Source organism: Rattus norvegicus, chromosome 2 (assembly GCF_036323735.1).
Source record: "Rattus norvegicus strain BN/NHsdMcwi chromosome 2, GRCr8, whole genome shotgun sequence".
Lineage (NCBI taxonomy): Eukaryota > Metazoa > Chordata > Mammalia > Rodentia > Muridae > Rattus > Rattus norvegicus.
The window spans coordinates 178,575,096-178,595,557 of NC_086020.1; the positions used below are offsets into that span (position 1 = coordinate 178,575,096).

Here is a 20,462-nt window from a genome sequence, read left to right on the forward strand (position 1 = left end):
GAGTGCTGTAGACCTGTTTTTCTGTTTTCTTTCAGCCAGTTATGGGAATAGAGTGTTCTGTTTTCAGGCGTGTAGTTTTTCCTGTCTACAGGTCTTCAGCTGGTCCTGTGGCCTGTGTCCTGAGTTCACCAGGCAGGTTGCTTGTAGCAGAATAGTTGGTCTTACCAGTGGTCCCGAGGCTCAAGTTTGCTTGTGTGGTGTTGCTTATGAGCTGTCTGTGAGGGCAGCAGACAGGAGGGCCTGCGCTGCCTTTTCTGGGAACCCCCGTGCACAGGGGTCCCAGATGGTGTTAGGTGTTTTCCTCTGTAGTCAGAAATGTGGGCAGAGTGTAGTCTCTTCTGGGTTCCTAGGTGTGTCTGCCTCTCTGAAGGTTTACCTCTCCCTCCCATGGGATTTGGGTGCAGAGAACTCTTCATCCGATCCCTTCAGGTTCTGGTGGTATCTGGAGCACCAGGGACCTGCAGCTCCAGTGCCCCTATCTTCTGGTTCCCAGAGGCCGTATACAATTTCCTCTTGGGCCAGGGATGTGGGCAGGGGTGGGCAGTATTGGTGGTCTCTTCCGCTCTGCAGTCTCAGGTTTGCCCACCTGTCCGGGCAGTGAACTCTCTCTCCCTCGGGGTTTGTGAGCCGTGAGCTAGCTGCAGGTGGGGATCAGCGAGGTTGGGAATCCAGCTAAAAACCGGAAATGTCCGGTCCCAGAGGAATTTTGCCTCTGTGTGTTCTGAGGCCACCAGTCAGGTCACTTGGAGCAGAGAAGTTGGTCTTTCCTGCGGTCCCGCAGCTCAAGTTTGCTCGTGGGTGTTGCTTTTTGAGCTCTCCGTGAGGGCGGCAACTAGGAGGGCCTGTGCTGCCTTTACAACTTCACATTTATAAATACAGACAATAACAGAAACTTGACATTGTCACTCTGACATTAAAGGAGGAACTAAAAGAATTCAGACAAGTTAGATGTTGTTTTAGGTGAACAAGCAGTGACTACACTAAAAGCAATGAGTTATTAGATTCATTTGTTTTATTGTTTATGTGTGAGTGTTTTGCTTACACACATATATTGTGTACTATGTATGAACCTGATGCCCATGGAAGCCAGAGGATGGCATTAGATCCCCTGGAACTGGAATTACAGATAATTGTGAGCTGTCATGTGAACACTAGAAGTCAAACGCAGGCCCTCTGCAAGAGCTACAAGTGCTCTTGGTCACTGAACTATCCTTCCAGCCCAAAGCCAAACAAAACTTCCTTCTTTGTCCCCTTCCTTCCTTCCTTCCTTCCTTCCTTCCTTCCTTCCTTCCTTCCTTTCTTCCTTCCTTCCTTCCTTCCTTCCCTCCACCCTCCGTCCCTCCCTTCCTTCCTCCCTCCCTCCCTCACCTTTATTTTCTCTCTCCCTCCCACCTTCTCTTTCTTTCTTTCTCCCTCCCTCCCCCTCTCTCTGAACCAATGAGTGTTTGGGGGTTAATTACAGGATCATGGGCGGGGGGTTACTTATGAAAGAGCCCATCACCAAAAGCCCACCCCAGTCTGGGTGGCCACTCTCAAATGTGGAGCTTATTGCACAATTTGCAGGTAGTTCAACAAGTTGGAGAATGTCTCAGCTAGTCTTAAAGTCTCAGCATTCCTCACCACACACACACACAAACACACACACACACACACACACACACACACACACACCCACACACACCCACACCACGGAACAGGAGAGGCCTAGACAGGGTTTTCCTGAAGCTATTGGCCTTTTCTTGGGCTTAATAACATTTGAAGAAACTTGTCCTCATTGTCATGAGCCCTGAATCAGTTTGACCACTTCTTTGAGACTGCTGTCATCTCTCCATATTTAATATTGCTTTGTACAAGCAGACTCTTATTGGTTTTAAATGTCTATCAAACAGGTTTCCATAATAAAGCTTCTGTGTTTGCTGCTTGGATCAGTATATTCCATAGTACCACAGTCAGGATTGGGAAGAGGTTTGAGGGTAGTTGGCAACTCTCAACAACCAGAGGGTTACAGCATGTCATGTGGTAGGCATGGGGTGGTAAAATGAATCCTCTATGTTTTGTTGCTTTTGTTGTTTTACCCTGCAGCAGCTTGTCCCCACATAGTTCCACGGTCTGCCTGGGGGGCAAGAGAGTCCCACTGCTTCAAGATGACTCTGCCTGCAAAGTATGCCATCATCCTTCACACTGCTGGAAGAACATGCAGTCAGCCTGATGAGTGCCGCCTGCTGATCCAAGATCTCCAGTCCTTCTTCATGGACAGGCTAAACGCATGTGACATTGGGTATAAGTAAGTATTCCCAAAGCAGGGTCTTTTTTCCTTCAATGGGAAAATAGAAATCTCTCAATAGGAGGGAAAAGCAGATTATTTTTTAATAGATTACTGACCATATGAGAGATCTATATGTACTTATACATTGGCTTCTTACCCAATCCAGGATGTTCTTATTTAGGAGACAGATAAGGGGTAGTCATAGCCCCAAGCATATCCTTAAAATATGCACCTGTTAAAGGCAGTTTATGGACATTATAGTTACTAAGGCTTCTGAAGAAATATTTAGAGGAAGGTACAGCGTGCAAGATAGTGGAACCTGTAGAGGAGACTAACCAAGTCCAATGCCTCTCATTACACTGTGACTCAGGTGATGCCCTCTGCTTGGATTGCTCCTTCTGGTATTATTGTGGCATATCTAAGACTAAGAACACTCAGAGGGAGAGTCTTTCTACTCAGAGAGACTGGATAAATCTTTGATAATTTCATAGCACCAAGGTCTTTGATTTCATAACGAAGAATGTGTTACCTAGTCCTTATCCTCTCTCTGTGTCTGTCTGTCTCTTCTACCACTTCCCTTTTCTCCTTCTACCCTGTTTCTTTCCTTACTCTCTTCATTTTCACATAATATAATCTAAATGAATATCAAAAATTTAAGATTGGGTTTTATTGGTTAAGAACACTTACATCAGGGGCTGGAGAAATGGCTCTATAGTTAAGAGCACTGACTGCTATCCCAGAGGTCCTGAGCTCAATTCCCAGCAACCACATGGTAGCTTACCACCATCTGTAATGGGATCAGATGCACTCTTTTGGTGTGTCTGAAGACAGCTATAGTGTACTCATATACATAAAATAAATCTTTTAAAAGTGTTGTTAGTTACTTACACTAAAAGACAGTAACTTGAGACTGGTCCACATAGAAAACAAAAATGTTTCACTAAACAGTCAAAAACACTGGAGTATGTACCCAGAGCTTGCAGCTAAGACACAAGAACAGCTCAGCTCAATTCCCATTACAAACAAACTAAACTTGAAGCCTAAGGACAAGCCACTGATAACTCATATGGTGTGTTTATATGTGTTAATAGAAAGAGCCGCTACTCTGGGGACATTCATGGATTAGCTTCTGGAGATGTATTTAGTCTTGACTATTCCCACCAGGCACTTGTGTGCAATGTGCCTGCCTCAGTTGCATTTGATATATTCTTCTAAGATGACTGATCTTCTTTAGTGAAGCTCTTTAAATATGGGAGGAAATATCACCACTAATTGTGTATCAGGACTTATCAAATGATTAGTAAGTCTGCAATGGAGATGTGAATATTAAATACAACTTTAGAAATCTTTTTTCAACTGAGGATGAAGTTACCTACTCAGGCTCTAGTTACTGTTTTCTCAGCTCCTGATTTATATTGTGTGTCCTATTGATATTCTTGAAAGGGTCTGAACTCAGGAAACACTCTCATACATCACAGCATGAGGGTGTACTTTGGAACAGGAATAACAGGTGGCTCCTACCCTCCTGGCATTCAGACTTCAGTGAGTGAGAAAAACAACTTACAACACTAGTCTCAATAAGGTGAATTAAGTGCTGTTATGAAGGACATATGAGGGATGAGCAGGAAGGCAGGAAGAGCACTGAAGGACTCATTTCTCAGAGGAGAAACTCACTAGCTGGGAACCCAGGAGGGAGTGGGAACAAATCAGAGGAGGAAGCAGCAAGAGTGCTTCAAATATAGGTGAAGGCCTGAATTCTAGGGTAAGACTAGGATTTTTGAGGATCCGAGAGACTGATTATGATCACATAAATGCCAACATTGGGTGTTGGTGAGAGTTGAGGCTGGGAAGCAAAGAGCAATGTTCTGAAGATGGTGTATTTTAACTGGGAGTTTAGATTCTGCACAAAGGACTAAGAGCAAGATTTTACATGATTTGTATTTGAGAAAGGCACCTTGTACGAAGCTTTGGAAACAGAATGGTGAGGGTAATGAGAGTTTAAGATTTGTGGTAATCCAGACAAGGCAAGATGTTTATAGAGCTAAGAGGGTACAGATGTCACAGGGAGAAGTGGGGGCATTTAAGAGCTCATGAAAGTGAGTGGTTAGTGACTATGGCATAAAACTATGCCAGAAAGGTGGCTGGGAGACACTGGTGACAAGTCTTGGCTGGCAAGTAGATGAAGTGAGTGGGCTAAGGCCTGAGTTTGGGGCCAGTGGATGGTGATTTTTCTCTCCAATGCTACCCCAGAAAAGGTGGGAAGTGACTCCAAATGTGAGTTGTGCACTTTCATGGATGGTGAAGAAGCTGAGGAAATAGATAGGTTAGTTCTGCGCCAGTATGTAGAGTAAGAAAGAAGAGGGGCAGGGGAGCACCCCAAGGAACACAAACATGAGGAGGTTGAGATACCGAGATGGATCTGCCAGAGGGTGAGTGGACCATTATGCAGTGGACTTTAAGGGAAGACGATGACTGGAGAAGGAAGAGGGGTTGGCAGGGAAATGATGGTTAGATATTTGGGAAATTAGGGAGTCAGTTGGTAAGTCATTTATATTCTTTTTTTTTTTTTTGGTTCTTTTTTTTCGGAGCTGGGGACCGAACCCAGGGCCTTGCGCTTCCTAGGCAAGCGCTCTACCACTGAGCTAAATCCCCAACCCCAGACATTTATATTCTAACAGCAACTACTGTGGCAATTTACTTCTGAAGAGATCAGCAAATGTTTTAATTCTGGGTTCTTCTAGAGCCCCATTTCTCCAGATGTTTTCACTAGCATACAACTCACAATGACTCTCTCTTACTGGTTCTTAACTTGGTGCTTAGTTGAGTAAAAAAATAAAAAAGAGTGAACTGATGAAGGAAGGTAAATGTCAGTCCCAGAGTATCTCTCTTTCATGTTAATCTCTATCTCTCTTCTGCTTCTCCAGCTTCCTTGTGGGCCAGGATGGTGGTGTTTATGAAGGCGTGGGCTGGAATAACCAAGGCTCTAAAACTGATGGGTACAATGACATTGCTTTGAGTATCGCCTTCATGGGTATCTTCACAGGTAAGGGAAGCTTTGGGTAGTTGTGATCCTTGTGCCACTTTTGAGGAAAGTGTCCGATTTGGACAGAAAAGACATCAGGCTCAGACATTGTTTAAAGCATCATATGCTGAAGCTTTATATTTACATTTATCTAAGATGAGTGTGGTTGAAAGTGACCTTCAGATCCAAGAGGGTAGGTACTCTATAGTCACTTTTTTCACACACAGACAAATCTTTAATCTCCCTTCCTCTCTTTGTCCTTCCCCCTCTTTTTATTATTCTCTATCTCATCCACTCTCCCTCTCTCTCTTCCTCCTCCTCATCTCCCCTCCCCCCCTTTCTGCTACAATGAATGGGTGAAGCAAAGGACAATGTTATTGTGAATAATTTCAGTTCCCCTTTGTAACCTATCCTATTTTTGTTCTCATGGTAACAATGCAAGATCACTTAGTCTTATACACCAAGGCAGGGATTTGCCTTGACTGCACTGAAAGTATTTATTTACTCAGAGCTTCTGACTAGAGCTACATTATTGTTTTGAGACTCTGGAGAGGTAAGGTACTGTTATTGCATACATTTCTGGTTGGTTGGAAGATGAACCCTAGATAAAGGCTAAGGGCCAGTGCAGAGAGGCTCTATTGGGAAAGTCTGTAAATCTTCCTACTCATGACATTCTGGGTGAGATAACTCATTGTCACAGATCTGTACTTTGAAGTTTGGTTGGTCAGGTCGTTGCCTTCTCCCAACTTGACAATGAAAGTGTCCTTTCTTCTCCCACTTTTGTCAATCAAATAAATCTCTAGGCATTGCCAAATGGTCCTTAGGGTACTAAAATATTCCCAATGGAGAACTATCAGGACAAATTTTCACTGTAGGAAAACATTTAGAGTTTTTCAGAACTGTATATTTCCAGAAATTTAGAGTCAGAAAGACTTTGGGATTGAGACATGTAAAATCTTGATCTGCTGTTCTGTCTATATATAGAGTGCCTGCCAAAAATCACATATGCTATTTTAGTGGTAGACTGGATGGGTTTTGGAACATATTCTGTCCTGCTTTGGCCACCCTGGGATTTTATAATCAGTGGTTTGGCTGTGTTTTGCAGGTTCCTCACCCAATGCAGCTGCACTGCAGGCAGCCCAGGACTTGATCCAGTGTGCTGTGGTCAAGGGGTACCTGACTCCCAACTACCTGCTAATGGGCCACAGTGATGTGTCCAATACTCTGTCCCCTGGGCAGGCATTGTACAACATTATCAAGACGTGGCCCCATTTCAAGCACTGAGGGAAGTGTTTAGCCCTATTTGAGGATGTTCCTGCTGCTGTGTGTCTGTCTTTACCTCTCACCTTGGATTAGTATCTCTGTCCTCTCATTTAAAAAACTTTACCTTGTTCATTTCCCCAGTTTGGATGACCTTGTCTTCTCTTGGTGACTTCTACCAGTGTCCCCCAAGTTTTACATTTATAGTCCCTTGAGTCTGAGTCAAGCCTCTTCTCTCCTGGGTACTTGTCTGCTCAGCCAGGTGAGGTAATGGGTTGGTTCTTGTCATACCTCCTTCCTTAGTTGTCTGCCCCTCTGCCTGGTATCTATGGTTTGTTTGATAGTTTCCAGTGCTCATCCATGGCCCAGGGAGAGTGCCCTCCCCTCCTCTGCTTATACATCCACTTGTGCATATGTGAATGCTCCCTTGGAAACATGTAAGTTTTCTTCTGGATTGTGAGTTTTTCCAGGACAGCAGCAGAATTTTCTTTACCACTAGGTAGCCTGTGTCAACTCTCAACCTGTGTTTAAATGTTAGTAGATATTATAGATGTTTGTTGAAGAAATGGAGGAACAAGTTAAAGACCCCAGACCTTTCCCAAAAGTTTGCTATCACCCCTCTGTGGAAACCTTGCTGTCCAGTGTCCCATCCTGCTGTTATTCTCAGCATTGCTACTTCTTGGTCAGAGGTCCACAGATGACTTTGATGACTTGTCCATAACAGATGCCATGTCTCTGAAGTCCTGTGCCATTGTATCCATAGAGCAACCTGAGTGCCAGGACCATATGCTCCTCCAATAGGAAGGCAGACGCCAACACTTGCTGCCTAGTACTATGGCCTGTCTTTGCCTGATGGCTTCTGCTGGCTCTGAAACCCTCCCTACTTTCATCATTTGTTGTAAGCACATGGAGCCTTATTTTTGTCCATGGTGCTCTGAAAAATGGAAGGGTAAGAGGAAAGACAAATAAAAGGAATATATGTAGAGATTGTCTTGTTAAAGTTTTGATAAAATAAAGTTTTACCTTGTTTTATATGAGTTTGTTGCTCTTATTTTAGTAAAAAGAAATATTAAGAACTGTCTTTCTTGAGTACCCATGGCTCCAGTTGTATATGGCTTGTTGGGCACCAATGGGAGGAGAAGCTCTTAGTCCTGCCAAGGCTGGATGCCCCCAGGGTAGGGGAATTCAGGGTGGGGAGGGAGGAAGGGATAGGGGGTTTATGGATGGGAAACTGGGAAGGGGATAACATTTGAAATGTAAATAACATAATATTCAATAAAAAAAAAACAGAAAAAAGAACACTCTTTCTATCCCCCAACCATCCTGTTATTATTATTTTTTCTTTTCCTGGGAACTGAACCTAAAGCCTCATACAAGCTACACACTAAACTACATTCCTTGGCTTAAAGCTCTTACACTTTAGAGCAAAAGATTTTTGCCTTTTAAAGCACTCAGTGTCCTTCATCTTCTTGTGTTTTGTTATCTGATCATCTGTGTAAAGAGTGGAGAGGTTCTCTCTGTTCCACAGTGGCAGAGAAGCATGGACAAGTTGGGAGTTTCTTCTTGTTTCTTTCAATAGGATGACCTGGATGCAGGCCAGAGCCTCCCAGATACTCTTTCTCCAAGGGGTCCTGCAAACCACAGATCCTCCACGATGGCTATTGAGGACATGTTCGTGTATTTCAATTTCTCCTCTGATCTCTTGAAGGAGGTGAGTAACGCAAAGAATATACTGAGCTTCTGCATATTCATAGAGCTGTCTAGGCTCCCTTAGTGCATATGAAGTGATGCTGTTCTTGGAGCAGCAAGAGGCAAGACTCCCATTGTTTCCCACCTTTCAGTGACTAGAGCTAGTCTTCTTTCCTCTCCTCTACACAGTCTCCATTTCTCTACATCCTTCCCTGATCTACACAAGAAGTAATTATAGGACTAAATGATTTTATGCTATTTAACAATCATTCCTGGCCCAGACCTGAAGGGACCCGGTCAACAGCTCCCTGCACCCAAATCCCATGGGAGGGAGAGCTAAATATTCAGAGGGGCAGACATGCCTGGGAAGCCAGAAGAGACTACACTCTGCCCACATTTCTGACTCCAGAGGAAAACACCTAACACCTAACACCATCTGGGACCCTGGTGCACGGGGGCCCCAGGAAAAGGCAGCACAGGCCCTCCTGGTTGCTGCCCTCATGGAGAGCTCAAAAGCAGTCCCCCAGGAGCAACTTCAGCTGCAGGACCACAGGTAAGAACAACTTTTCTGCTCCAAGCGACCTGCCTGGTGGACTCAGGACACACACCCACAGAAACAGCTGAAGACCAGTAGACAGGAAAGACTACACGCCTGAAAGCAGAACACACTGTTCTCATAACTGGCTGAAAGAAAACAGGAAAACAGGTCTACAGCACTTGTGACACACAGGCCTATAGGAAGGTCTAGCCACTGTCAGAAATAGCAGAACAAAATAACACCAGAGACAACCTGATGGTGAGAGGCAAGCGCAGGAACCCAAGCAACAGAAACCAAGACTACATGGCATCATTGGAGCCCAAGTCTCCCACTAAGGCAAACACTGAATATGCACATACACCAGAAAAGCAAGATCTAGATTTAAAATCACATTTGATCATGATGATGGAGGACTTCAAGAAAGACATGAAGAACTCACTTAGAGAAATGCAAGAAAACATAAGTAAACAAGTAGAAGCCTATAGAGAAGAACCACAAAAATCCCTGAAAGACTTCCAGGAAAACACAAACAAACAGGTGAAGGAATTAAAAATGGAAATAGAAGCAATAAAGAAAATACAAAGGGAAACAACCCTGGATATAGAAAACCAAAGGAAGAGACAAGGAACCGTAGATACAAGCATCACCAACAGAATACAAGAGATAGAAGAGAGAATCTCAGGAGCAGAAGATTCCATAGAAATCATCGACACAACTGTCAAAGATAATGTAAAACGGAAAAAGCTACTGGTCCAAAACATACAGGAAATCTAGGACTCAAAGAGAAGATCAAACCTAAGGATAATAGGTATAGAAGAGAGTGAAGACTCCCAGCTCAAAGGACCAGTAAGTATCTTCAACAAAATCATAGAAGAAAACTTCCCTAACCCAAAGAAAGAAATGCCCATAAACATACAAGAAGCCTACAAAACTCCAAATAGATTGGACCAGAAAAGAAAATCCTCCCATCACATAATAGTCAAAACACCAAATGCACAAAACAAAGAAAGAATATTAAAAGGAGTAAGGGGAAAAGGTCAAGTAACATATGAAGGGAGACCAATCAGAATCACACCAGACTTCTCATCAGAGACTATGAAAGCCAGAAGATCCTGGACAGATGTCATACAGACCCTAAGAGAACACAAATGCCAGCCAAGGATACTGTATCCAGCAAAGCTCTGAATTAACATAGATGGAAAAACCAAGATATTCCATGACAAACCCAAATTTACACAATATCTTTCTACAAATCCATCTCTACAAAGGATAATAAATGGTAAAGCCCAACATAAGGAGGCAAGATACACCCTAGAAAAAGCAAGAAACTAAACGTCTTGGCAACAAAACAAAGAGAAGAAAAGCACACAAACATAATCTCACATCCAAATACAAATATAACAGGAAGCAACAATCACTATTCCTTAATACCTCTCAACATCAATGGACTCAACTCCCCAATAAAAAGACATAAATTAACAAACTGGATACGCAATGAGGACCCTGCATTCTGCTGCCTACAGGAAACACACCTCAGAGATAAAGACAGACACTACTTCAGAGTGAAAGTCTAGAAAACAACTTTCCAAGCAAATGATCTGAAGAAGCAAGCTGGGGTAGCCATTCTAATATCGAATAAAATCGATTTTCAACCAAAGGTCATCAAAAAAGATAAGGAAGGACAGTTCATATTCATCAAAGGAAAAATCCACCAAGATGAACTCTCAATCTTAAATATCTATGCTCCAAATACAAGAGTACCTACATACATAAAAGAAACCTTACTAAAGCTCAAAGCAAACATTGCACCTCACACAATAATAGTAGGATATTTCAACACCCAACTCTCATCAATGGACAGATCATGGAAACAGAAATTAAACAGAGACATAGACAGACTAAGAGAAGTCATGAGCCAAATGGACTTATATTTGATATAAGTATATAGATATTTATAGATAAGATATTTATAAGATATAGATATTTATAGAACATTCTATCCTAAAACAAAAGGATATACCTTCTTCTCACCACCTTATGGTACTTTCTCCAACATTAACATATAATTGGTCATAAAACAGGCCTCAACAGATACAGAAAGATAGAAATAATCCCATGTGTCCTATCAGACCACCATGGGCTAAAGCTGGTCTTCAATAACAGTAAGGGAAGAACACCCACATATACATGGAAGTTGAACAATGCTCTACTCAGTGATAACCTGGTCAAGGAAGAAATAAAGAAAGAAATTAAAGGCTTCTTAGAATTTAATGAAAATAAAGGTACAACATACCCAAACTTATGGGACACAATGAAAGCTGTGCTAAGAGGAAAACTCATATCTCTGAGTGCCAGCAGAAAGAAACAGGAGAGAACATATATCAGCAGTTTGACAGCACATCTAAAAGCTCTAGAACAAAAAGAAACAAATATAACCAGGAGGAGTAGAAGGCAGGAAATAATCAAACTCAGACTGAAATCAAGCAAGTAGAAACAAAAAGGACTATACAAAGAATCAACAGAACCAAAAGTTGGTTCTTTGAGAAAGTCAACAAGATAGATAAACCCTTAACCAGACTGGAGAAAATTTCCTGAACAAAACACCAATGGCTTATGCTCTAAGATCGAGAATTGACAAATCCGATCTCATAAAACTGCAAATCTTCTGTAAGGCAAAGGACACTGTCGTTAGGACAAAATGGCATCCAACAGATTGGGAAAACATCTTTATCAATCTTACAACTGGTAGAGGGCTTATATCCAAAATATAAAATGAACTTAAGAAGTTAGAGTGCAGGGAGAAAAATAACCCTATTAAAAACTGGGGTTTAGAGCTAAACAAAGAATTCACAGCTGAGGAATGCCGAATGGCTGAGAAACACCTAAAGAAATGTTCAACATCCTTAGTTGGGAAATGCAAATCAAAACAACCCTGAGATTCCACCTCACACCAGTCGGAATGGCTAAGATCAAAAACTCAGGTGACAGCTAATCCTGGCAAGGATGTGGAGAAAGAGGAACACTCCTCCATTGCTGGTGGGACTGCAAACTGGTACAACCATTCTGGGAATCAGTCTGGAGGTTCCTCAGAAAATTGGACATTGAACTACCTGAGGACCCAGCTATACCTCTCTTGGGCATATACCTAAAAGATGCCCTAACATATAACAAAGACACATGGTCCACTATGTTCATAGAAGCCTTATTTATAATAGCCAGAAGCTGGAAAGAACCCAGATGCCCTTCAACAGAGGAATGGATACAGAAAATGTGGTACATCTACACAATGGAATACTACTCAGCTATCAAAAACAATGATTTTATGAAATTCATAGGCAAATGGATGGAACTGGAAAATATCATCCTGAGTGAGGTAACCCAATCAGAAAAACACATGTGGTATTCACTCATTGATAAATGGCTATTAGCCCAAATGCTTGAATTTCCCTAGATGCACAGAACACATGAAACTCAAGAAGGATGACCAAAATGCAAATGCTTCACTCCTTCTTTAAAAGGGGAACAAGAATATCCTTGGGAGGGAATAAGGAGGCAAAGTTTAGAACAGAGGTAGAAGGAACACCCATTTAGAGCCTACCCCACATGTGGCCCATACATATACAGCCACCAAACTAGATAAGATTGATGAAGCAAAGAAGTGCAGGCCGACAGGAACCGGATGTAGATCTCTCCTGAGAGACACACCCAGAATACAGCAAATACATAGGTGAATGCCATCATTAAACCACTGAACTGAGAACGGATCCCCCAGTGAAGGAATCAGAGAAAGGTCTGAAAGAGCTTGAAGGGGCTTGAGACCCCATATGAACAGCAATGCCATTCTACCAGAGCTTCCAGGGACTAAGCCACTACCCAAAGACTATACGTGGACTGACCCTGGGCTCCAACCTCATAGGTAGCAATGAATATCCTAGTAAGAGCACCAGTGGAAGGGGAAGCCATTGGTCTTGCCAAGACTGTACCCTCGGGGATGGCACAGGTCTTCCTGGTTGCTGCCACCGCAGAGAGCCCGTGGGCAGCACCCCGCGAGCAAACTTGAGCCTCGGGACCACAGGTAAGACCAACTTGTCTGCTGCAAGAGAGCTGCCTGGTGAGATCGGGGCACACAGAGGCAGAGTTCATCTAGGACCGGGCACGTCCTGTGTTTGCCGGAGGTCCCACGCCCGCGGATCCCGGGCCCGCAGCAGCTCTCTGCTCCCGGACCCTGTGGGAAAGACACCTCACCGCCTGATCAGGTGGGCACTCCTGAGGCTGCAGAGCGGAAGAGACCACCAACACTGCCCACCCCTGCCCACATCCCTGGCCCAAGAGGAAACTGTATAAGGCCTCTGGGCTCCCGTGGGGGAGGGCCCAGGAGCGGCAGGACCCCTGCCTGAGACACCACCGGAACCTGAGGGAAACAGACCGGATAAACAGTTCTCTGCACCCAAATCCCGTGGGAGGGAGAGCTGAACCTTCAGAGAGGCAGACAAGCCTGGGAAACCAGAAGAGACTGCTCTCTGTACATACATCTCGGACGCCAGAGGAAAACACCAAAGGCCATCTGGAACCCTGGTGCACTGAAGCTCCCGGAAGGGGCGGCACAGGTCTTCCTGGTTGCTGCCGCCGCAGAGAGCCCTTGGGCAGCACCCCGCGAGCAAACTTGAGCCTCGGGACCACAGGTAAGACCAACTTGTCTGCTGCAAGAAAGCTGCCTGGTGAACTCAAGACACAGGCCCACAGGAACAGCTGAAGACCTGTAGAGAGGAAAAACTACACTCCCGAAAGCAGAACACTCTGTCCCCATAACTGACTGAAAGAGAGGAAAACAGGTCTGCAGCACTCCTGACACACAGGCTTATGGGACAGTCTGGCCACTGTCAGAAATAGCAGAACAAAGTAACACTAGAGATAATCTGATGGCGAGAGGCGGGCGCAGGAACCCAAGCAACAGAAACCAAGACTACATGCCATCATCGGAGCCCAATTCTCCCACCAAAGCGAACATGGAATGTCCAGACACACCAGAAAAGCAAGATCTGGTTTCAAAATCATATTTGATCATGATGCTGGAGGACTTCAAGAAAGACATGAACACACTTAGGGAAACACAGGAAAACATTAATAAACAAGTAGAAGCCTACAGAGAGGAATCGCAAAAATCCCTGAAAGAATTCCAGGAAAACACAATCAAACAGTTGAAGGAATTAAAAATGGAAATAGAAGCAATCAAGAAAGAACACATGGAAACAACCCTGGATATAGAAAACCAAAAGAAGAGACAAGGAGCTGTAGATACAAGCCTCACCAACAGAATTCAAGAGATGGAAGAGAGAATCTCAGGAGCAGAAGATTCCATAGAAATCATTGACTCAACTGTCAAAGATAATGTAAAGCGGAAAAAGCTACTGGTCCAAAACATACAGGAAATCCAGGACTCAATGAGAAGATCAAACCTAAGGATAATAGGTATAGAAGAGAGTGAAGACTCCCAGCTCAAAGGACCAGTAAATATCTTCAACAAAATCATAGAAGAAAACTTCCCTAACCTAAAAAAAGAGATACCCATAGGCATACAAGATGCCTACAGAACTCCAAATAGATTGGACCAGAAAAGAAACACCTCCCGTCACATAATAGTCAAAACACCAAATGCACAAAATAAAGAAAGAATATTAAAAGCAGTAAGGGAAAAAGGTCAAGTAACATATAAAGGCAGACCTATCAGAATCACACCAGACTTCTCGCCAGAAACTATGAAGGCCAGAAGATCCTGGACTGATGTCATACAGACCCTAAGAGAACACAAATGCCAGCCCAGGTTACTGTATCCTGCAAAACTCTCAATTAACATAGATGGAGAAACCAAGATATTCCATGACAAAACCAAATTTACACAATATCTTTCTACAAATCCAGCACTACAAAGGATAATAAATGGTAAAGCCCAACATAAGGAGGCAAGCTATACCCTAGAAGAAGCAAGAAACTAATCGTCTTGGCAACAAAACAAAGAGAATGAAAGCACACAAACATAACCTCACATCCAAATATGAATATAACGGGAAGCAATAATCACTATTCCTTAATATCTCTCAATATCAATGGCCTCAACTCCCCAATAAAAAGACATAGATTAACAAACTGGATACGCAACGAGGACCCTGCATTCTGCTGCCTACAGGAAACACACCTCAGAGACAAAGACAGACACTACCTCAGAGTGAAAGGCTGGAAAACAACTTTCCAAGCAAATGGTCAGAAGAAGCAAGCTGGAGTAGCCATTCTAATATCAAATAAAATCAATTTTCAACTAGAAGTCATCAAAAAAGATAAGGAAGGACACTACATATTCATCAAAGGAAAAATCCACCAAGATGAACTCTCAATCCTAAATATCTATGCCCCAAATACAAGGGCACCTACATACGTAAAAGAAACCTTACTAAAGCTCAAAACACACATTGGACCTCACACAATAATAGTGGGAGATTTCAACACCCCACTCTCATCAATGGACAGATCATGGAAACAGAAATTAAACAGAGATGTAGACAGACTAAGAGAAGTCATGAGCCAAATGGACTTAACGGATATTTATAGAACATTCTATCCTAAAGCAAAAGGATATACCTTCTTCTCAGCTCCTCATGGTACTTTCTCCAAAATTGACCATATAATTGGTCAAAAAACGGACCTCAACAGGTACAGAAAGATAGAAATAATCCCATGCGTGCTATCGGACCACCACGGCCTAAAACTGGTCTTCAATAACAATCGAGGAAGAATGTCCACATATACTTGGAAATTGAACAATGCTCTACTCAATGATAACCTGGTCAAGGAAGAAATAAAGAAAGAAATTAAAAACTTTTTAGAATTTAATGAAAATGAAGGTACAACATACCCAAACTTATGGGACACAATGAAAGCTGTGCTAAGAGGAAAACTCATAGCGCTGAGTGCCTGCAGAAAGAAACAGGAAAGAGCATATGTCAGCAGCTTGACAGCACACCTAAAAGCTCTAGAACAAAAAGAAGCAAATACACCCAGGAGGAGTAGAAGGCAGGAAATAATCAAACTCAGAGCTGAAATCAACCAAGTAGAAACAAAAAGGACCATAGAAAGAATCAACAGAACCAAAAGTTGGTTCTTTGAGAAAATCAACAAGATAGATAAACCCTTAGCCAGACTAACGAGAGGACACAGAGAGTGCGTCCAAATTAACAAAATCAGAAATGAAAAGGGAGACATAACAACAGATTCAGAGGAAATTCAAAAATACCAACCCAATTCTTCAAAGAGTTAGACAGAACAATTTGCAAATTCATCTGGAATAACAAAAAACCCAGGATAGCTAAAGCTATCCTCAACAATGAAAGGACTTCAGGGGGAATCACTATCCCTGAACTCAAGCAGTATTACAGAGCAATAGTGATAAAAACTGCATGGTATTGGTACAGAGACAGACAGATAGACCAATGGAATAGAATTGAAGACCCAGAAATGAACCCACACACATATGGTCACTTGAGTTTTGACAAAGGAGCCAAAACCATCCAATGGAAAAAAGATAGCATTTTCAGCAAATGGTGCTGGTTCAACTGGAGGTCAACATGTAGAAGAATGCAGATCAATCCCTGCTTATCACCCTATACAAAGCTTAAGTCCAAGTGGATCAAGGACCTCCACATCAAACCAGACACACTCAAACTAATAGAAGAAAAAGTAGGGAAGCATCTGGAACACATGGGCACTGGAAAAAATTTCCTGAACAAAACACCAATGGCTTACGCTCTAAGATCAAGAATTGACAAATGGGATCTCATAAAACTGCAAAGCTTCTGTAAGGCAAAGGACACTGTGGTTAGGACAAAACGGCAACCAACAGATTGGGAAAAGATCTTTACCAATCCTACAACAGATAGAGGCCTTATATCCAAAATATACAAAGAACTCAAGATGTTAGACCACAGGGAAACAAATAACCCTATTAAAAAATGGGGCTCAGAGCTAAACAAAGAATTCACAGCTGAGGAATGCCGAATGGCGGAGAAACACCTAAAGAAATGTTCAACATCTTTAGTCATAAGGGAAATGCAAATCAAAACAACCCTGAGATTTCACCTCACACCAGTGAGAATGGCTAAGATCAAAAACTCAGGGGACAACAGATGCTGGCGAGGATGTGGAGAAAGAGGAACACTCCTCCATTGTTGGTGGGATTGCAAACTGGTACAACCATTCTGGAAATCAGTCTGGAGGATCCTCAGAAAATTGGACATTGAACTGCCTGAGGATCCAGCTATACCTCTCTTGGGCATATACCCAAAAGATGCCCCAACATATAAAAAAGACACGTGCTCCACTATGTTCATTGCAGCCTTATTTATAATAGCCAGAAGCTGGAAAGAACCCAGATGCCCTTCAACAGAGGAATGGATACAGAAAATGTGGTACATCTACACAATGGAATATTACTCAGCTATCAAAAACAACGACTTTATGAAATTCGTAGGCAAATGGCTGGAACTGGAAAATATCATCCTGAGTGAGCTAACCCAAACACAGAAAGACATACATGGTATGCACTCACTGATAAGTGGCTATTAGCCCAAATGCTTGAATTACCCTAAATGCCTAGAACAAATGAAACTCAAGACAGATGATCAAGATGTGAATGGTTCACTCCTTCTTTAAAAGGGGAACAAGAATACCCTTGGCAGGGAAGAGAGAGGCAAAGATTAAAACAGAGACTGAAGGAACACCCATTCAGAGTCTGCCCCACATGTGGCCCATGCATATACAGCCATCCAATTAGACAAGATGGATGAAGCAAAGAAGTGCAGACCGACAGGAGCCGGATGGTGATCGCTCCTGAGAGACACAGCCAGAATACAGCAAATACAGAGGCGAATACCAGAAGCAAACCACTGATCTGAGAATAGGACCCCTGTTGAAGGAATCAGAGAAAGAACTGGAAGAGCTTGAATGGGCTCGAGACCCCATATGTACAACAATGCCAAGCAACCAGAGCTTCCAGGGACTAAGCCACTACCTAAAGACTATACATGGACTGACCCTGGACTCCGACCTCATAGGTAGCAATGAATATCCTAGTAAGAGCACCAGTGGAAGGGGAAGCCCTGGGTCCTGCTAAGACTGAACTCCCAGTGAACTAGACTGTTGGGGGGAGGGGGACAATGGGGGGAGGGTGGGGAGGGGAACACCGATAAGAAAGGGGAGGGGGGAGCGGGATATTTGCCCGGAAACTGGGAAAGGGAATAACACTCGAAATGTATATAAGAAATACTCAAGTTAATAATAAAAAATAAAATAAATAAAAAAAAAGACTGTACCCTCAGTGAATGTGATTGTTGTTGGGAGGGCAGTAATGGTGGGAGGATGGGGAGGGGAACACCGATAGAGAAGGGGAGGGGGAGCGGTTAGGCGGATGTTGGCCAGGAACCCAGGAATGGGAATAACAATCGAAATGTAAATAAGAAATACCCTAGTTAATAAAGATGAAAAAAAATCATTCCTTCATTTATCATCTGAATAAAATAAGTCTGTGATTGTAAGAGGGTTGCAATTTTGAAGTTATTTTCCAGGCCCTGTAGATGGATTCCTTCCTCTCTGTCTGTTTTTTCACTTTCCACTGAACATCTGCACTAGGGATAACAGTATCATAGGTGTGGCATAGACTGCATTATATGTGACGTGTTAGAACCAGTGTCTGACATGCAGTAAGCCCTCAGTTCTTGCTCTCTTGTTATTGTTATCTGTGGCAGTAGCATGGCCACTTCTATTTGGCTTTGGCAGGTTCTGCTTCTTCTTGGACAACAGTCTCCACTTCCCTGTATGAGTTTATTGTTGTACGTGTTAGTAACTCAACTAGTGGCAGTCATATGCAGTTTTGAGGAAGAGAACAGGGCTTAGTCATACAAGAGAATAGATTGAAGACACCCATGATGACAGGTGGAATGAAGGTTGAGTCTCTTTTCATGGACATTAGTGTTAACATATTGATGATGATTTAAATATGCTATTTAAATATGTTAGCAATTTCCAATAACAATGTAGACTTAGGTTGAAGATGATAGGTTTGTTTCTTTTCATGCTAAAGAGGGCAGACCAACAGTGGAAGTTTTAGTATGCTTGGCTCAGGGAGTGGTACTATTTGGAGGTGTGGCCTTGTTGGAGGAAGTGTGTCATTTGGGTATGTGCTTTAAGACCCCTTTCCTAACCATGTAGGAGCCAATCTTCTCCTAGCTGCCTTTGGGACAAGAGGTTGAACTCTCAATTCCTCCAGCTCCATGCCTGCCTAGACATGACTATGCTTCCTGCCATAGTGATAATGGACTGTATATTTAAGGTAAATAACTATGAAAAATTAAATTAAATTGACACAGAATGTAGTCCATTTGGATTCAGTCCCAGGTATCAGAAAGTAAGGAATTGTAGGTAACTGAGTAAAGCTTAGAGCAGGAGGAGAGGCTTTTCTTAGAAGCACACAAACTGGCTGTCCAGTGCCAAAGTATCAGCCCTGAAAACATACATACAGGTAGCAGGATATGGACTAAATAGGTTAGTCTGTGTTGATTTAATTTAATTTTTCTTAGTTATTTATTTTTACTTAGTTTTCTCTCACATAATACACCCTGACCACAGTTTCTACTCCTATCATCACCCCTCCCCCCCATTTTCCTTTCTCCTAGACCTACTGATTCTCTGTTTCCCTTCAGAAAAAGAGGAGGCTTTCCAGTGATCTCAACTTCATAACAAGATGCAATAAGACTGGGCACAAACCCTCATATCAAGACTGGAAAAGAAACCCAGTAGGAGGAAAAGGATCACAGGAATGGAAAAAAGAGTCAGACACACCCCGACTTCCACTGTAGGGGTCCTACAAAAATACCAAGCTAGACAAACATAACATATACAGAGGACCTAGTGCAGATCCACACAGTCTTGTAATTGTTGCTTCAGTCTCTGTGAACTTCTATGAACTCTACATAGTTGATATCATTGGGCCATTCCTTCCTGGGATCTTCAACTTCTCTGATTCCTATGACCCTTCCTCCCTGACTTCTGAATAGCTGCCGAGCTCCATCTAATGTGTTGTTGTGGCTCTCTGTTTCATTCATCAGCTGCATGAAGATGCCTCTCTGATGCTGCTTGGGCTAGGCACCAATCTATAAGCATAGCAGAATATCAAAAGGAGTCATTTCATTGACTTTATTTTGCCAGTCATGTTTTTTTTTTTTTTTATTAACTTGAGTATTTCTTATATACATTTCGAGTGTTATTCCCTTTCCCGGTTTCCGGGCAAACATCCCCCTCACCCCTCCCCTTCCTTATGGGTGTTCCCCTCCCCATCCTCCCCCCATTGCCGCCCTCCCCCCAACAGTCTAGTTCACTGGGGGTTCAGTCTTAGCAGGACCCAGGGCTTCCCCTTCCACTGGTGCTCTTACTAGGATATTCATTGCTACCTATGAGGTCAGAGTCCAGGGTCAGTCCATGTATAGTCTTTAGGTAGTGGCTTAGTCCCTGGAAGCCCTGGTTGCTTGGTATTGTTGTACATATGGGGTCTCGAGCCCCTTCAAGCTCTTCCAGTTCTTTCTCTGATTCCTTCAACGGGGGTCCTATTCTCAGTTCAGTGGTTTGCTGCTGGCATTCGCCTCTGT

The 20,462-nt window shown here is 42.9% G+C and overlaps 1 protein-coding gene across 6 annotated transcripts in view; it reads left to right on the plus strand.

Annotated features, from left to right (window-relative positions):
- Positions 1-20,462, plus strand: part of Pglyrp4 (peptidoglycan recognition protein 4) — a 169,091-nt gene that overhangs the window by 74,858 nt on the left and 73,771 nt on the right. For 2 of the 6 annotated variants that reach the window (XM_063281821.1, XM_063281820.1), the window contains exons 9-11: positions 2,083-2,284; positions 5,191-5,309; positions 6,394-7,585. In XM_063281821.1, the coding sequence (XP_063137891.1) occupies positions 2,083-2,284; positions 5,191-5,309; positions 6,394-6,572 (500 nt within the window). In that variant the 3' untranslated portion in view covers positions 6,573-7,585. Of the gene's footprint in view, positions 1-2,082; positions 2,285-5,190; positions 5,310-6,393; positions 7,586-8,127; positions 13,973-20,462 lie in introns of those variants that run through there. The other 4 variants (XR_005500289.2, XM_063281822.1, XR_010063605.1 and 1 more) reach the window with 4 other exon arrangements.